Genomic DNA, 15089 nt, shown 5'->3' with positions numbered 1-15089 from the left:
AACTTGTTAGACTAGTAAACTTGTTAAAGTAAAGTTGCTAAACTAGTAAACTTGCTAAACTAGTAAACTTGTTAAACTAGTAAACTTGTTAGACTAGTAAACTTGCTAAACTAGTAAAGTTGCTAAACTAGTAAACTTGTTAGACTAGTAAACTTGTTAAAGTAAAGTTGCTAAACTAGTAAACTTGTTAGACTAGTAAACTTGTTAAAGTAAAGTTGCTAAACTAGTAAACTTGTTAGACTAGTAAACTTGTTAAAGTAAACTTGCTAAACTAGTAAACTTGTTAGACTAGTAAACTTGTTAAAGTAAACTTGCTAAACTAGTAAACTTGTTAAACTAGTAAACTTGTTAGACTAGTAAACTTGCTAAACTAGTAAACTTGTTAGACTAGTAAACTTGTTAAAGTAAACTTGCTAAACTAGTAAACTTGCTAAACTAGTAAACTTGTTAAACTAGTAAACTTGTTAGACTAGTAAACTTGCTAAACTAGTAAACTTGTTAGACTAGTAAACTTGTTAAAGTAAACTTGCTAAACTAGTAAACTTGTTAAACTAGTAAACTTGTTAGACTAGTAAACTTGCTAAACTAGTAAACTTGTTAGACTAGTAAACTTGTTAAAGTAAACTTGCTAAACTAGTAAACGTGTTAAACTAGTAAACTTGTTAGACTAGTAAACTTGTTAAAGTAAACTTGCTAAACTAGTAAACTTGCTAGACTAGTGAACTTGTTAAACTAGTAAACTTGCTAGACTAGTGAACTTGTTAAACTACTGAACTTGTTAAACTAGTGAACTTGTTAAACTAGTAAACTTGTTAACTAGTGAACTTGCTACCTGCCTCTTCACTTGTCATTGTGGGTCATGTGACCTTCAGCAGGAGAAAGATCTGTCAAAGTGAGACTGGTAACCAATGAGACTGTATGAAGTGACCATAATGTAATAAAATTAAATGTAATAAAGCCCATAACATAATACAAATCCAATAATCTAATAATTTCCGAGAGAATCCATCACAGGAAACATGAAGCCAGAATTTTATCATTTCATTGTGCTGAGTTGAGTGTTTATCAGTGCGCACATTTCAGAGACCTTTCCACCAGGAAATAATATAATAAAAATAATCCCTCAGAAACATGTCGCCTTACAGACTGTCAGATCCAAGCCTTTTTATTTGGGGTGTCTTTGTTAGCGGGGTCAGCAGTTCATTTCAAGCTTGTATTGTATTTTAAAAATGACAAAAAATGAGTAAATGTTTTAAAAAAAAATCGAATCTATAGTAAATGGGCTATAACAATAACACCAGTATTCTCCTTTTAAAATGCAAATGTAAAGTCCCACATAGCTCATTCCACTCTTCTATTCTTCTTCCATTCTTCTTCCATTCTTCTTCCATTCTTCTATATTGGCAGCTAGATCTATCACAGCCTTGTGCTCTCTCCATCCCGCCACAGCAGATTAAGATTAAGATCACGCTGATAAAGAATGAACTCCAAACTGTGTTTACCTGACTTACCTGAAAGTTTACCTGAAATATGATTGAATAACACTACACCTGTACACTCCATAAATTACGTATAGACACACAGCCAGTGGTTTAAATGCGTATAGTCTTGTACTGTATAGTATATTATAGTGTGTATTTCTATTTAAACTTATCTGTATATCCCTTGCATCTGTCCAGGGACTATAGATGAAAATGTGCAGTTTGCTAACTCTGACCGAACTGCTCTCTGTCAAATCAATAGAAGTATTCATATTATTTATATATTTTGGTTGTTTTTTGTCTTTGAGAGAATTGTTCATATCCTACACCATAGGAACAACACATGAATCATTAAATCTTAGGTTATTAAATCATTAAATCTTATAGCCTCAGGTTATTTTTGAAATTCTGTTATACATTGAATTTGGCCTTTGTTTACCACCTAAAAAAACTGCTTTCTGTCAGTGTTAAATACACAAACAAATCAATAACAGTATGAATATAAATATTAATACAAATATAGATTGTACTGTCCTAAACCTTAGGAAAGACGTGAATAATTGAACTGAATAGTTTTTCATTGTAACCCTTTTGGTCATTTTTGCGATTCTGCTATACATTGAATTTGAGCTGTTTTTTACCATCTAAAACCATCACCCGTGGAATCATTTATTTTAAGCACAAACTCTAAAAAATATCATATAACATATCAACAAAATATCAAATAACATTAAAAAAAAATATGAGAAAAGGCTGTAAACTTAACCTGTTAGTCCACCTTTAGCTGAAAATGTCCAGTTCATGTTTTTGACACAGATTCCAGTTGGAGGAACGTTATTTTCACATAATTCGTGTCCACAGAACGTAAATCTGCTTTTCAGAATTCGTGCTCATTTCACAACTTTTATGAGATCATGTCGGATAAAACAGATTTCGACAGGATCTCTTCGTCTTTCAGGTTTTTTTATAACTGCCTCAATAAGCCATTTTCCTCTATCATCTGAACTAGGAGCAGGCGGCCTTATCGCCTCTGAATAAACCGTATGCAATATCCCATCCGAGTGTCCTTCCCTTCCCCATCAACATGCAGACTTGTTCCAGGAACTATGGAGTCATTACAGTTTCTCAGATAAAAGCCGCTCTCCAAACCTCTTACCTGCTTCTTCTGATGATTCCCATGATCCTCCGCTCACCTCCCATCCGCTCTCTCTGCATCACGCCGCTGTCTAAGTATGCCTGCGCCTAGTCGCCGGTCATTGCGATTCCTTATTTCTCCCGTGATATCATTTCCATTTCAGCTCCTCTTCTGCCTCCGTTTTGCAGCTGATAAGTACCGGCAAATTGTCTGAATATTGATTGATTTGTCTGGAGTCCCTGCAGCAGCGCCGTGTCCTCGGCCCAGAGGTTGAGCCGCAAGAAACTGTCCGTCTTCAACAAATCAGCTCATTTGTATTCAGTCACAACATCCTGTGTTTCTCAGATCTCACGAAACATACACAATATCTACGATTTGATTCAAACAAGTGGCGATATCTTGGAATAATGTCACTTCAATTGAGAAGAGTTGTGAAACAAGTTGCATTGGAATGAAATGAAATGATCTCACCCCATTTTATTCAAGGACAGATATTGTAAGACTCATTACAATAATAAATAACGAACTCTATGGAGGCTAAGGTCATTTTTGTGATTCTGCTGTGCATTGAATTTGGCTTTTGTTTACCTCTTAAGAAACTGTTTTTACCCCTAATACATGGAATCATTTCTTTTCAGCACAAACTCTCAAAATATCATCTAACATATCAAAAAAAATATCATATAACATATCAAAAAATATGAGAATAGGCTGTTTGTTATGGCCGTCTTCAGAGGGTTTTTACAGTGTAGATTATTGCATTATAGAAACATGTGATTGGCTGTCCCGTCCTGTGGGCCGCTCATGGCTTAAGAGGCCCAATGCAAACATTTCTGGGATAATTTTGGCGAATTTACCACCCAACTTTCCCAACCCCTAAATTTCTTAAGTGTTTTTTAATGTCTTTGCTGAGCCAAAGGCTTATCTCAGCGTTTTTTCTTTATATCTTGGGGACCAATAACCATTTTCCATTTGCTTGTTGTTTTTATCCTGTTGATGCTTCTGTGTTTTTGTCTCAGCGGCCAGAAAGTACATTCAAACTAATATGTGTTTCCATTCAAACTAATAAGTCTAAGATCTCTCAGCAAGATCCCAGGGCCTCACTGGACCCCAGTTCAGAGTTTGAGAAACGTTTTCTTAGCCTAACATTGTCATGTACACTCCTGTTATATGCGTGTAAATCATGTAGCTGTGAATGTAATCATGGCCTAACTTATTAGTGAAAGAGAATATTATTCAATGATGAAGTTTTAAGTTTTTAGAATTAGATTGAGGCTATCTATAATTAAGCTGTAGAGAATATAATTGGGTGTCTCAGCGTCAAAGCAATTAGCTGTGTGTATCAATAATGGAATCTTATTCCATAGCCTGCATGAATATTCGATTCTGTTTGGCTGCAGAGTGTCATTTGTTTGTGTGCAGCAGATGCCTCCAGAAAAAACAAACTGCCTGATCACTGCTCTTAATGAGCGTGATAGAGGAAACAAACTTTATTTTGGTCATCAGGAAGTGAATTCAGGTCAGTCAGTCGGTCAATCAACTATCAAATCATTCCTCTACGGCTGTGCATTATCAATTTTAATCACTGTTTACAAAAATCAGCATTTTCCCCTCTCAAAAATTAGTATCGGCCTTCAGAAAAATCCATAATCAGTCAGCCTCTCCTAATTAATCTGCAGACAAAATACAGAATGAGCGAGTCAATAACTTTTCCATCTCTTTGCCCCCCCCCCCCCCCCCCCCATCCCATCCTGCAGGAGATCAGCGATACAGAGATCCTGGAGCTTACCCACAGTGCACTGGGGCGCATGACGGTGATCCGGCAGATCTTCCCCATGTGGAAGGACAGCAGCACCCGCTGCATGAGACACAACCACCGGATCTCCTCGCTGCTGTGTGACCCGCAGGAGGGATACCTGCAGAACCTGGAGGTACAGCACTGTTATTATATTCATATTTACTGTTATTATATTCATATCCACTGTTATTATATTCATACCCACTGTTATTATATTCATACCCACTGTTATTATATTCACATCCACTGTTATTATATTCATATCCACTGTACCTGCAGAACCTGGAGGTACAGCACTGTTATTATATTCATATTTACTGTTATTATATTCATATCCACTGTTATTATATTCATATCCACTGTACCTGCAGAACCTGGAGGTACAGCACTGTTATTATATTCATACCCACTGTTATTATATTCATATCCACTGTTATTATATTTATATTTACTGTTATTATATTCATATCCACTGTACCTGCAGAACCTGGAGGTACAGCACTGTTATTATATTCATACCCACTGTTATTATATTCATATCCACTGTTATTATATTTATACCCACTGTTATTATATTCATATCCACTGTTATTATATTCATACCCACTGTTATTATATTCATATCCACTGTTATTATATTCATACCCACTGTTATTATATTCATATCCACTGTTATTATATTCATATCCACTGTTATTATATTTATACCCACTGTTATTATATTCACATCCACTGTTATTATATTCATACCCACTGTTATTATATTCACATTCACTGGAAAGATACAGAAGAAGAAGCAGTAGTGTTAGCAGTAACAGTAGTAGTGGTTGCTAGGGTGTGACTGGGTGGTTACTAGGTGATTACTAATGTTTGCTGGGGTCTTGCTTGGTAGTTGCTATGTGATTACTGGTGGTTGCTAGGGTGTTACTAGGTGGTTGTTGGTGATTACTAGTGGTTGCTATGTGATTACTGGTGGTTGCTAGGGTGTTACTAGGTGGTTGTTGGTGATTACTAGTGGTTGCTATGTGATTACTGGTGGTTGCTAAGGTGTTACTAGGATGCTATTATGTGATTACTAGTGGTTGCCGGGGGCTTGCTCGTGGTTTCTAGGTGATTATTGGGTGGTTGCTCGGGTCTTACTTGGTGGTTGCTAGGTGATTGTCAGCGGTTGCTAAGGTGTGACTAGGTGGTTGCTAGGTGATTACTAGCAGTTGTTAAAGGAGGTATTGCACGCTTTATTAATATTACTTAGTTACCTGAAGAATCTAGAGCTTACTTTGATTAAATACTATACTGATATCACATAACTTCCAGAGTCCAGAGCTGAACTGGATCAGATGGAAGTTTAAAGGGGAAACTGGGTCCCAGCTTATAAGGAACAAGGAAACAGCAAAGAAAAACTATCACACCTTGTGCTGTATCAACAATTACAGCACAAGAACTTCTAAGTGAAAATATCTAAATGAAAAATATAAATTACAGCATCTGTGCAGAATACCAGATCAAACTGAGACATACTGAGAGAGGAAAAATGAGCTACAATATCTACAATATGAAAATGAATTTATTATATTAATATTACAGATATTACTACAGATGTGGGTGGGTTGATGGATGGATGGATGGAGGAACAAATGAACACACAAATTGGAGTGGCAGGTGCACACACACACACACACACACACACACACACACACACACACACTGTCTTTTGTACTTTTCCTTTTCAAGACAAGGTGAAGCCTGTGTTTACAGCTTGACAACAGACAGCAGACAGCACAGCAGAGGAAACGAGTCCTGAGGGACGTTTACCGCCTGTAACCTCCTGCTGTCTCCACCCTGCTCCTGTCCTCAGGGTCAGAGAGAGAGAGGGAGAGAGAGAGGGAGAGGGGGAGAGAGAGAGAGAGAGAGAGGGAGAGAGAGAGAGAGAGAGAGAGAGAACAGAGAAAGTTGAGTCCATGGTGTTCCAGCTGTCCTGAGTTATTGGCTTTTCTGACTGACTGATTGGCTTGTTTCCTGGCTACTGACTGACTGACTAAATGGCATACTAACTAACAGACTGTCTGACTGACTGACTGTCTGACTGACTGACTGTCTGACTGTCTGACTGACTGACTGACTGACTGTCTGTCTGACTGACTGACTGACTGACTGACTGACTGACTGTCTGACTGTCTGTCTGACTGTCTGACTGACTGACTGTCTGACTGTCTGACTGACTGACTGTCTGACTGACTGACTGACTGACTGTCTGACTGACTGACTGTCTGTCTGACTGTCTGACTGACTGACTGTCTGACTGTCTGACTGACTGACTGTCTGTCTGACTGTCTGACTGACTGACTGTCTGTCTGACTGTCTGACTGACTGACTGTCTGACTGTCTGACTGACTGACTGTCTGTCTGACTGACTGACTGTCTGTCTGACTGACTGACTGACTGACTGACTGTCTGACTGTCTGACTGACTGACTGTCTGTCTGACTGACTGACTGACTGACTGACTGACTGTCTGACAGCCTGTGGTCAGTGTTGAGTCAGTAGTTTGGTCGTCTTCCATCTGCCCTGCAGGACAAACACCTTCTATTCCTGAACACGCCTGCCTCCCACACACACACACACACACACACACACAGATCACATACACATTCATACATTCACCCACACAAGCAGCGTACAGCGAGCACACGAAGGCTGGCAGGACAAATTCCTGCATTTGAATTTCAGTTGCATGTTAATAAATCAGAATGATTGAAGAGATGTTTGGAAGATATCTGATTCCCAGTAGGGCTGAACAATTAATCCAAATTTTATCGAAATCGCAATATGGCCTACTGCAACTTTCAAATCGCAGGAGCCGCAATATTTGTTAAAGGCGAAACGTGTGTCAAAATACCATTTTAAATGAAATATTGTGGTGCTGCAGAGATGTCCTGGCCTACACATCATATTCTACAGACTTAAGAAAACATCTTTGTTTGGTACAGATCCCCGCAAAAAATCACACCATAATCATTTTAATACGTTTTTCAATGAAAGTGAGAATAATGATGTAAAAATTATCATTCCCTCTAATATCGCAATTGCATTATCAGTCAAAATAATCGCAATTAGATATTTTTTCAAAATCGTTCAGCCCTAATTCCCATCAGAAAAAGACAAAACTCACCCAGTGATTTACTGCACATTCAAAACAAAACACAGACACAAATCTTTCAAGAAATTGACAAGTGTTGGGGTAACTGTGACCGTTAAACATGACTAAAGTAAGACTTTACTGTTCCAGTTCCAGTTTCAGATTCCAGTTCCTGATCTAACAGATCGCTCGTTGCTTGTGTTTCATTCTTCAGCCTCTTTCACTCTTTATTGGTGTAATATCTGACAGATTCCCCTCGTCTTCTGCTGCCTTCAGGTCCCGTCAGAAATATCAGAATCACAGCAGAGCGACATGAACGAGCCACAAAGAGGAAACACGACTCAGAAAGTCTGCAGCTCCGTCTTTATTAAAAACCTTACAGACAGATTTAGTGTCTGTATTTAGATTCCTCTGCTGTAATGAGGCTTCGCTCCACAACATTTCTCCACTCAGTGAAGCGATCGATTCAGGGTTTAACGCTAAAGTAATGTAAAGAGTAGAGTAACTAATTACTCAACTGTCAATTTTATGAAAATTGCATCATTAAAATTCTAATTTAAGTGAAATTTGACACAATTTAGAGTGATTGACAGTCCTAGAGCGCACACCAAACACACTCAAAAGCATGCACACACACATGAACGCTCACAATCAGAAGCTAAAGAATACACACACACACACACACACACACACACACACACACAGCCTGCACGGTGATGTGTGTTTGACATTTGAGACAAACACAAATAGAACAATTAGTGTAATTCACGCTGACAAATATTGTTTCTGTCGTTTTTTGACGTTTGGAGACGAGAGCGATGTCAGGACTCCTCTTCACCTCCGCCTGTCCTCCCTCACTTCCCTCCTCTGTCTCTCCTCTGTGTCTTTATCGCTTCTCTTTTTCTTTCTTTTCCTTTTTTTTCTCTCCTCTCTGTTTCTTTTCCCTTTTCTCTTTCTTACTTTTTCTCTCCTTTCTCTCTTTTTTCTTGCTCTCTGTTCTCTTTTCTCTTTACCTTTTCTTTTTCTCATATTTACTCTCCTTTCTCTTTCTCTCCTCTGAATCTTTATCACTTCTTTTTTCTCTCTCTCCTTTCCCTTTTGCCTCTCTTCTCTCATCTGTCTCTTTTTCCCTTTCCTTTTCTCACGTTTCCTTTCCTCTCTCTCTTCTTTCTTTCGCTCTGTTCTCTTTCCTGTCTTCTTTTTCTGTTTCCCTTTTCTCTTTCTCACTTTATCTCTCCGTTCTCTCTCTCCTTTCTTTCTTCTCTCCTCCCTCTACTTTTTCCTCTCCTTTCCCTTTACTCTCATCTCTCTCTCTCTCTCCTTTCTCTCTTTTTTCTCTCCATCTCCTCTTTTCTCCCCAGTCTCCCTCCTTTGGATTTATTTATTCATTTATTTCCTCATATCAATGTTGCTGGACTCACCGCCTCTATCTCCCTCTGTCTCTCCATCCCTCTCTCTCCTTCCTCTCTTTCTCCTCCTCATCTTTCTCCCTCTCCATCCCTCTCTTCTTGCCCCTCCATTCCTCTCTCTTCCTTCTCCGTTCATCACTCTCTCTCTCTTTCTCCTGCCTCCTCCTCCTTCATCCTTCTCTCTCTTTCTCCTCCAATCATACTCCTCCTTAAACTCTTGTGAACCTTGCCTTGTGTCTCTCTCTCCTCCATCCTTCCCCTCCCCTCTCTCTCTCTCTCTCTCTCTCTCTCTCTCCTTGAACTCTTGTGAACTCTGCCCTCCCTCTGTTTCCTCTCCACTCACCTGAAACTGGGGGGGCGTCTAGTCTCAATAATTCATGCAGCAGAGGGTTGAACGCTGTGTGATGTCGCTCGCCCACGCTGCCAGAGGAGAGCGAGCGGTCAGCTGACCTGTCAGCAGGCCGGAGGTCAGGGGAACTGTGAAGAGACAGCGCCGCGTCTCCAGAACTGTAAAGGTTTCCAGGAATTAAAGCGGCATTATGTGAGGTTTGTGTGTAAAGACGCAGCGTCTCGTCAGCCTAAACCAGGAAGTGTGTGAGCAGCAGAGCAGAGCGTCACATGACCACCAGCTGACGTTCTCCCAGTTCTCCCCGGTCTCCCAAATTCATTTCAGGCGTCCGTTATGATCGCCGGCGGGAAATCTTCGCCGCACAGGAAGTGACGAATCAAAAGTCACATTCATAATCCGTCACATTTTCAAAATGAATAAAATGTTGCTTCTCTCTATCACAGTAATGCCTTCATTTACTCTGTTACTGATGTGATCACAGTAACGACGCGGTACTTTGTAAAGGCTGTTTCATGGTTTTATCACTGAGGCATTTATGCTCAAACGACGTATCGGGAGACGTCTGCACAAGCTGTATCAAACACACACACACACACACACACACACACACACAAGCTAACATTAGCAATATCCAGCATCTACTACCACCATCTTAATGCTGAGGGTTTACCTTGTGATTGTGAGCTGCCACATAGAGCTACAGCAGCTAATCAAGTTGACATTATAGTAAATTAAAACGGACATAATAAGCTTAACGTTTCCTGTCAGAAGACTTCTCTATCGCTGTTTTTCTGCCAACACGTCCTCACCTGTTCCGCCAGTTTCTCCTCGAAGCCATCCATCACACTTTTTACTACGTCTATACTACCATTTTTATCCCGCTCAACCAAAGCAATTACTGAGACAGCTGTTTCCATCTCCATGGCAACAGCAACCAATAAAAATGTAAGACAAATCAATGACGGCGTCTGCGACCTTACAAATGTCGACAGGTACAAGACACGTGCTTCTGTCTTTTTGACACTTGTCTTATAACCAGAAAACAGCCTTAACACACACATGGTAGTTAGCATTAGCATGGTAGTTAGCATGGTAGCAGCTACTCTTGTGTTTCACTCTGTACTCGTTTGGTCTGGTCTGGTTTGGTCTGATCTATTCCACTGCTTCTCTTTCTCTTTTTTCTTTTCTTTATTTTCATCCTTTTGACTCCTCTCCTGTCTGTTTTTGGCATACAGTTTTGTTCTCTTCAGATTTAGCCATTCCATGACAAATGAAATGGCATAAATGGCGTGTGTGTGTTTGTGTGTGTGTGTGTGTGTGTGTGTGTGTGTGTGTGTCACAGAGATGTCATGTCCCCAGGCAGCGTGGTGTTTGTCCTGCATGCCAGTCAGCTGCAGTCATCTGGACAGAGTGATGCTCATTTGTCACCCGGCATTTGGTCTCTGCTCCCAGCCTGTGTGTGTGTGTGTGTGTGTGTGTGTGTGTGTGTGTGTGTGTGTGTGTGTGTGTGTGTGTGTCACAGTGCATTTCCTCTGCCCTCTGCAGCCCGGGGTTAGAGACGACAACATGATCACATCTGGTCACACTGGCTACTAGCTGCCTGTCATCTCAACACCATCCAGCCTCTGTGTGTGTGTGTGTGTGTGTGTGTGTGTGTGTGTGTGTGTGTGTGTGTGTGTCAGCAGGGCTCTTGGTGGTGTTAGTTTAACGCCAGCAGTCGATGCGGTACCCAGCTGTGTCACATATGTGGCCGGTGTGTGTGCTTGTGTTATGTGTGTGTGTGTGTGTGTGTGTGTGAGTTTCTGTGTTTATTTGTATTTCCAAATGTTAAAGAGAATCCAGAAACCAGGAAGAACCAAAGCGCCGCCATATTGCTGCCATCCATGACAGTGACATCAGTTAATTCATTTTATTAATAACTTCATAATTTATTAATAAATTGAGATTTGCAGGTACATGGTGTGCAGGAGCCTCATATTATTTTATTTTTCTAGTCATAACAGAAAAGTTTGTTGCGTTCTCCATCCCCGCCCAAAAAGATCACAAAATATACAGAAAAAAAACAAAGAAAAAACACAAGTAAACAAACCCCAAAAATAAGCAGCAGTTCTATTTAGTTCTGATTCCCACGAAAAGATGTAATGGTTTAATTGGCCGTCTGGTTTCCGACATGATCAATATAAAGCGAGTCAAGACGAGTCAATATTACGGTTGTTGTGACAAATTTATATTCCCTCCACAATATATTCTGCTGATGGATTGTCTTTGTTTTGTCTTGTTTGTTGTTGTTTTGCTGAGGGAGATGAGCTTAATAAATGAGAAGCAGACTGATGAGTCTGACAACTTCCTGTAGAATCAATGGAGGCTTCTGGTCTGAGATATGAAATGAGATCAGAAAGAAACCTGATCTCCATTCAGAAAGAAACTAGGTACAGTAGGTCACCTTCGTTCCTTGTAATCCCGAGAAATATTTTTACAATGTTGTTTAACTGATAGAAACTGAAGTGTGTCTTGTTTTTAAATCATAGAAATATTTAGCGATGTATCTCCATACAACACTGTACTGCAAACTAATAGATGAAGGAAGAACCCAGAAGTTCTCTCCATCATCACAACTCATTTGCATATGAAGTTTCCCCTAAAAAAAACCCCACATGTGATTCCTCTGGTCGTCTCTACGCCTTGATTTTATACCAAGGAAGAAAATGACAAAATCATTCTCATTTGTGTGAATTGTTGGTTCCTCCTCCAGTAAAGGATTCTGGTCCAGCAGCAGGACCTGGACTGGATTTCCACCTGTTGGTCTCATGAGAAGGTTAGCTAACGCTTCAGTTTAGCAGCTGAAACTGTTAGCTTCAGGTTAGCTTCAGGTTAGCTTCAGGTTAGCTTCAGGTTAGCTTTGGTTCAGTAAATGAAAACTTGTTGTCATGAGTTGGGAGTTGAACCATCCGCCCCCCCCGACCTCTGACCTCTGACCTCCGACCTCCACACCCTGACTGTCCACCGCCAAACTACTTCCTGTTTCCTGTCCTGTCTCCAGCTGATCCTTCCTGCTGGGAAACACTTTAATAACACTTTTTATTTGCATTGTAAGACATCATTCTCATTTCACAGACTTAGTTTCAGTATATTTTTTAAAGAGTCTCCTCCTCCCCCCAGGTGTCGAACCTCTACCTGTACGACAGCGTGCTGATGCTCGCCAACGCCTTCTACAGGAAGCTGGAGGACAGGAAGTGGCACAGCATGGCGAGTCTCAACTGCATCAGGAAGTCCACCAAGCCCTGGAACGGAGGCTGGTCCATGCTGGAGACCATCCAGAAGGTACAAACACACAACACCGCTTTCATCTCATCAGCACCATCAAACTTGTTGTTCTGGTCCCATTCGGCCTGTTTGTCTGTTAGCAGGATTTCTCAAAAACATATGGATGGAGTTGCACAAAAATGTATAGAAAGGTTTGTCATGAGGCAAAGTGTCATGGGTTTATAAGGGATTTATTCATGGAGACACTAGAAATTAAGATATTTTTCATGTCTTTTGTGCAGGTTTACAAGTTATTAATGAGTTATTAATGGAAATGTTCCTGTCTGCCTGAATTTTACATTAAATTAGAAAGTAAGCAGTCAAACATTAAGGGGAGTTTAACGAGGTTTTGATGGGGTCTCCTCCATTAATAACTCCCTTAACTCATTTTAAGGGGATTTTGCATGAATTGAGGGCTAAATTAATGTAAATGTATGGGTATGGCTTGTACCCTGATTTTAGCTGACTTTACCCTTTAATTTCCCCTTAAGTAGCTTCAAAGTTAGGCTTTTTTTTTTCCTAACTGTACAACAACGTCACGTCCATATTCTGTATCTGCTGTTCCAACTCTTTCTTGAAGCTCTAGCTGCTTATATTGAAATATTAAAATACAAGACGCCATGTTTTTATGGCTGCACCATTACATCAAATGGAAAAAATCTCGATGTTTGTGTATCATTTTATACACATTTCCCTGTAATTCAGCATGACACATTTGGTGTCTTTGGAAAACTTGTTATCTTGACTAGAATTTAAAATAAAGTTCTGTGGGTTTGAACAAAGCTTGGCCGTGCGACCTGCGTTTGTAATGATGGACCCAGTGGGGCGGGCGGCAGGGAAGAAGAGGTTTTAAGGGATTACAGCACAGACACTTCTCACACGGGTCATCATAGGAGCTCTAAAGATTTAGTTTTCCCAGCTGGCAGTGAAAGCAGCATCGTGTAAACTCTCAGGATTCAGGAGAGCAGACAAAAAAACAACAACCACCTCTCTTTTTAACAGCAGCAGCATGACAGCAAATCAAACATGAAATCCTGCTGTTGAGACATAAAGAAGCTCGTTCAGTCTGAGCCGCGGTGTGTGTGTGTGTGTGTGTGTGTGTGTGTGTGTGTGTGTGTGTGTGTGTCAAGATTGCATCATACAACCAGTAGTCTCAGCCAAGAAACCTAATTGGTCAAAGATGCTTTCCAGCCACGTTGATGAATCCCATAGAGCAGCGGATAGATAGTGTTTTTATCAAAAAATCCAGCTTGTTTCTATGGCAACTCCTGTGGTAACCAGGGAGCTAGTTAGTGCTTTTTTCTTGCTTTCTCCTGTTTTATATTCTCGTGTATTTATATATCTTTGAAGTAAACTTTTCAGACAGTACACACTGGCTGTAGCTGCTGCATAAAAGCCATAATACCCTCGATGATGCTTTTTACTGTAATTGCTGATGTATTTTGATGATATGGACGCCACAGAGCTGCACCTGCTGCATCTCTGTTGTGCCCAGAATCACAGAAAACAAGCCTCTCTTGTATTTGTGTAATAACATCATGTCTTCGGCGCAGCGGTCGACCTCCGCCGAGCCCGTTCTGGCTCCGAGGCAAACAGCGGCTCATCAGATCTAGTCGTTGTTTTTCCATCTTTGTTACCCGTTCCTGAAATATTCGCTACCTGCTTTGCGCCGGGTCCCGGGCCGCCGCGGGCTGCAGGGGGGGCGTGAGAGACGTGCCTCCACCTCCCCGAAAACATCACCATCGTCCCAGAGACTCAAAATGAAGAGGAAATCACTGACGAGTCGAGTCGAGTCGGGTTGGGTTTGTTTCTGCTGTTCTTCATCGTACTGATCAACAATCAATCACAGAGTAAAAGGATGTGATGCAGTCTGCGATAAAATTAAATACAAGGAAGCAAAACAAAGCATAAGATTCAAAACAGAACGTTGAAACGACCTAACTGACCCAGAGGAGACAAGGAGAAACTCTCAAGAAAACCTTATTACACACAGAAAGATGGTTCTTAATTTAACTGTTCCTCATGTGGTTCTTGGGGATATTAAAAGGTTCTTATTTATTCTTATTTGAGTTGTTTGATGGTGGGGGATGGCAGAAATATATATTTTATACTTTATTTTGTATTATTTTAACAGGGTTATAAACAAAGGTCGGCAATGTGAAAAACAAAAAAAAAAGATAGAAATTTAAGAGGGAGAAGGTTGCCAGGAATTAACATGAACAGGTTTATTTCTGCTGTTCTTAATCACACAGTCGGTCTCTATTATACAGAGAAGGAGCCTATCTAGATCGAACTGATCAACAATCAATCACAGAGTAAAATGATGTGATGCAGTCTGCAGTAAAGTAAAATACAAGGAAACAAAACAAAGCATAAGACAGAAAACAGCATGTTGGAAACCTCAGAGTCTCAGTGATGAAGACGAGGAGAAACTGAAGAAAACCTTGAAAAATGTAAGAAACGGCTGAGCGAGCAACAA

The 15089-nt window shown here is 40.3% G+C and overlaps 1 protein-coding gene across 2 annotated transcripts in view; it reads left to right on the top strand.

Moving 5' to 3' along the window:
• LOC139918919 (glutamate receptor ionotropic, delta-1-like) overlaps positions 1 to 15089 on the top strand; it is a 590452-nt gene that overhangs the window by 497861 nt on the left and 77502 nt on the right. For both annotated transcript variants that reach the window (XM_078290849.1, XM_078290848.1), the window contains exons 6-7: positions 4374 to 4547; positions 12467 to 12628. In XM_078290849.1, the coding sequence (XP_078146975.1) occupies positions 4374 to 4547; positions 12467 to 12628 (336 nt within the window). The remainder of the gene's footprint in view (positions 1 to 4373; positions 4548 to 12466; positions 12629 to 15089) is intronic.

The sequence above is a fragment of the Centroberyx gerrardi genome, chromosome 20, assembly GCF_048128805.1.
Source record: "Centroberyx gerrardi isolate f3 chromosome 20, fCenGer3.hap1.cur.20231027, whole genome shotgun sequence".
Taxonomy (NCBI): domain Eukaryota; kingdom Metazoa; phylum Chordata; class Actinopteri; order Beryciformes; family Berycidae; genus Centroberyx; species Centroberyx gerrardi.
The sequence above is the reverse complement of the archived record's forward strand: the minus strand, read 5'-3'. Positions and strand labels throughout refer to the sequence as shown.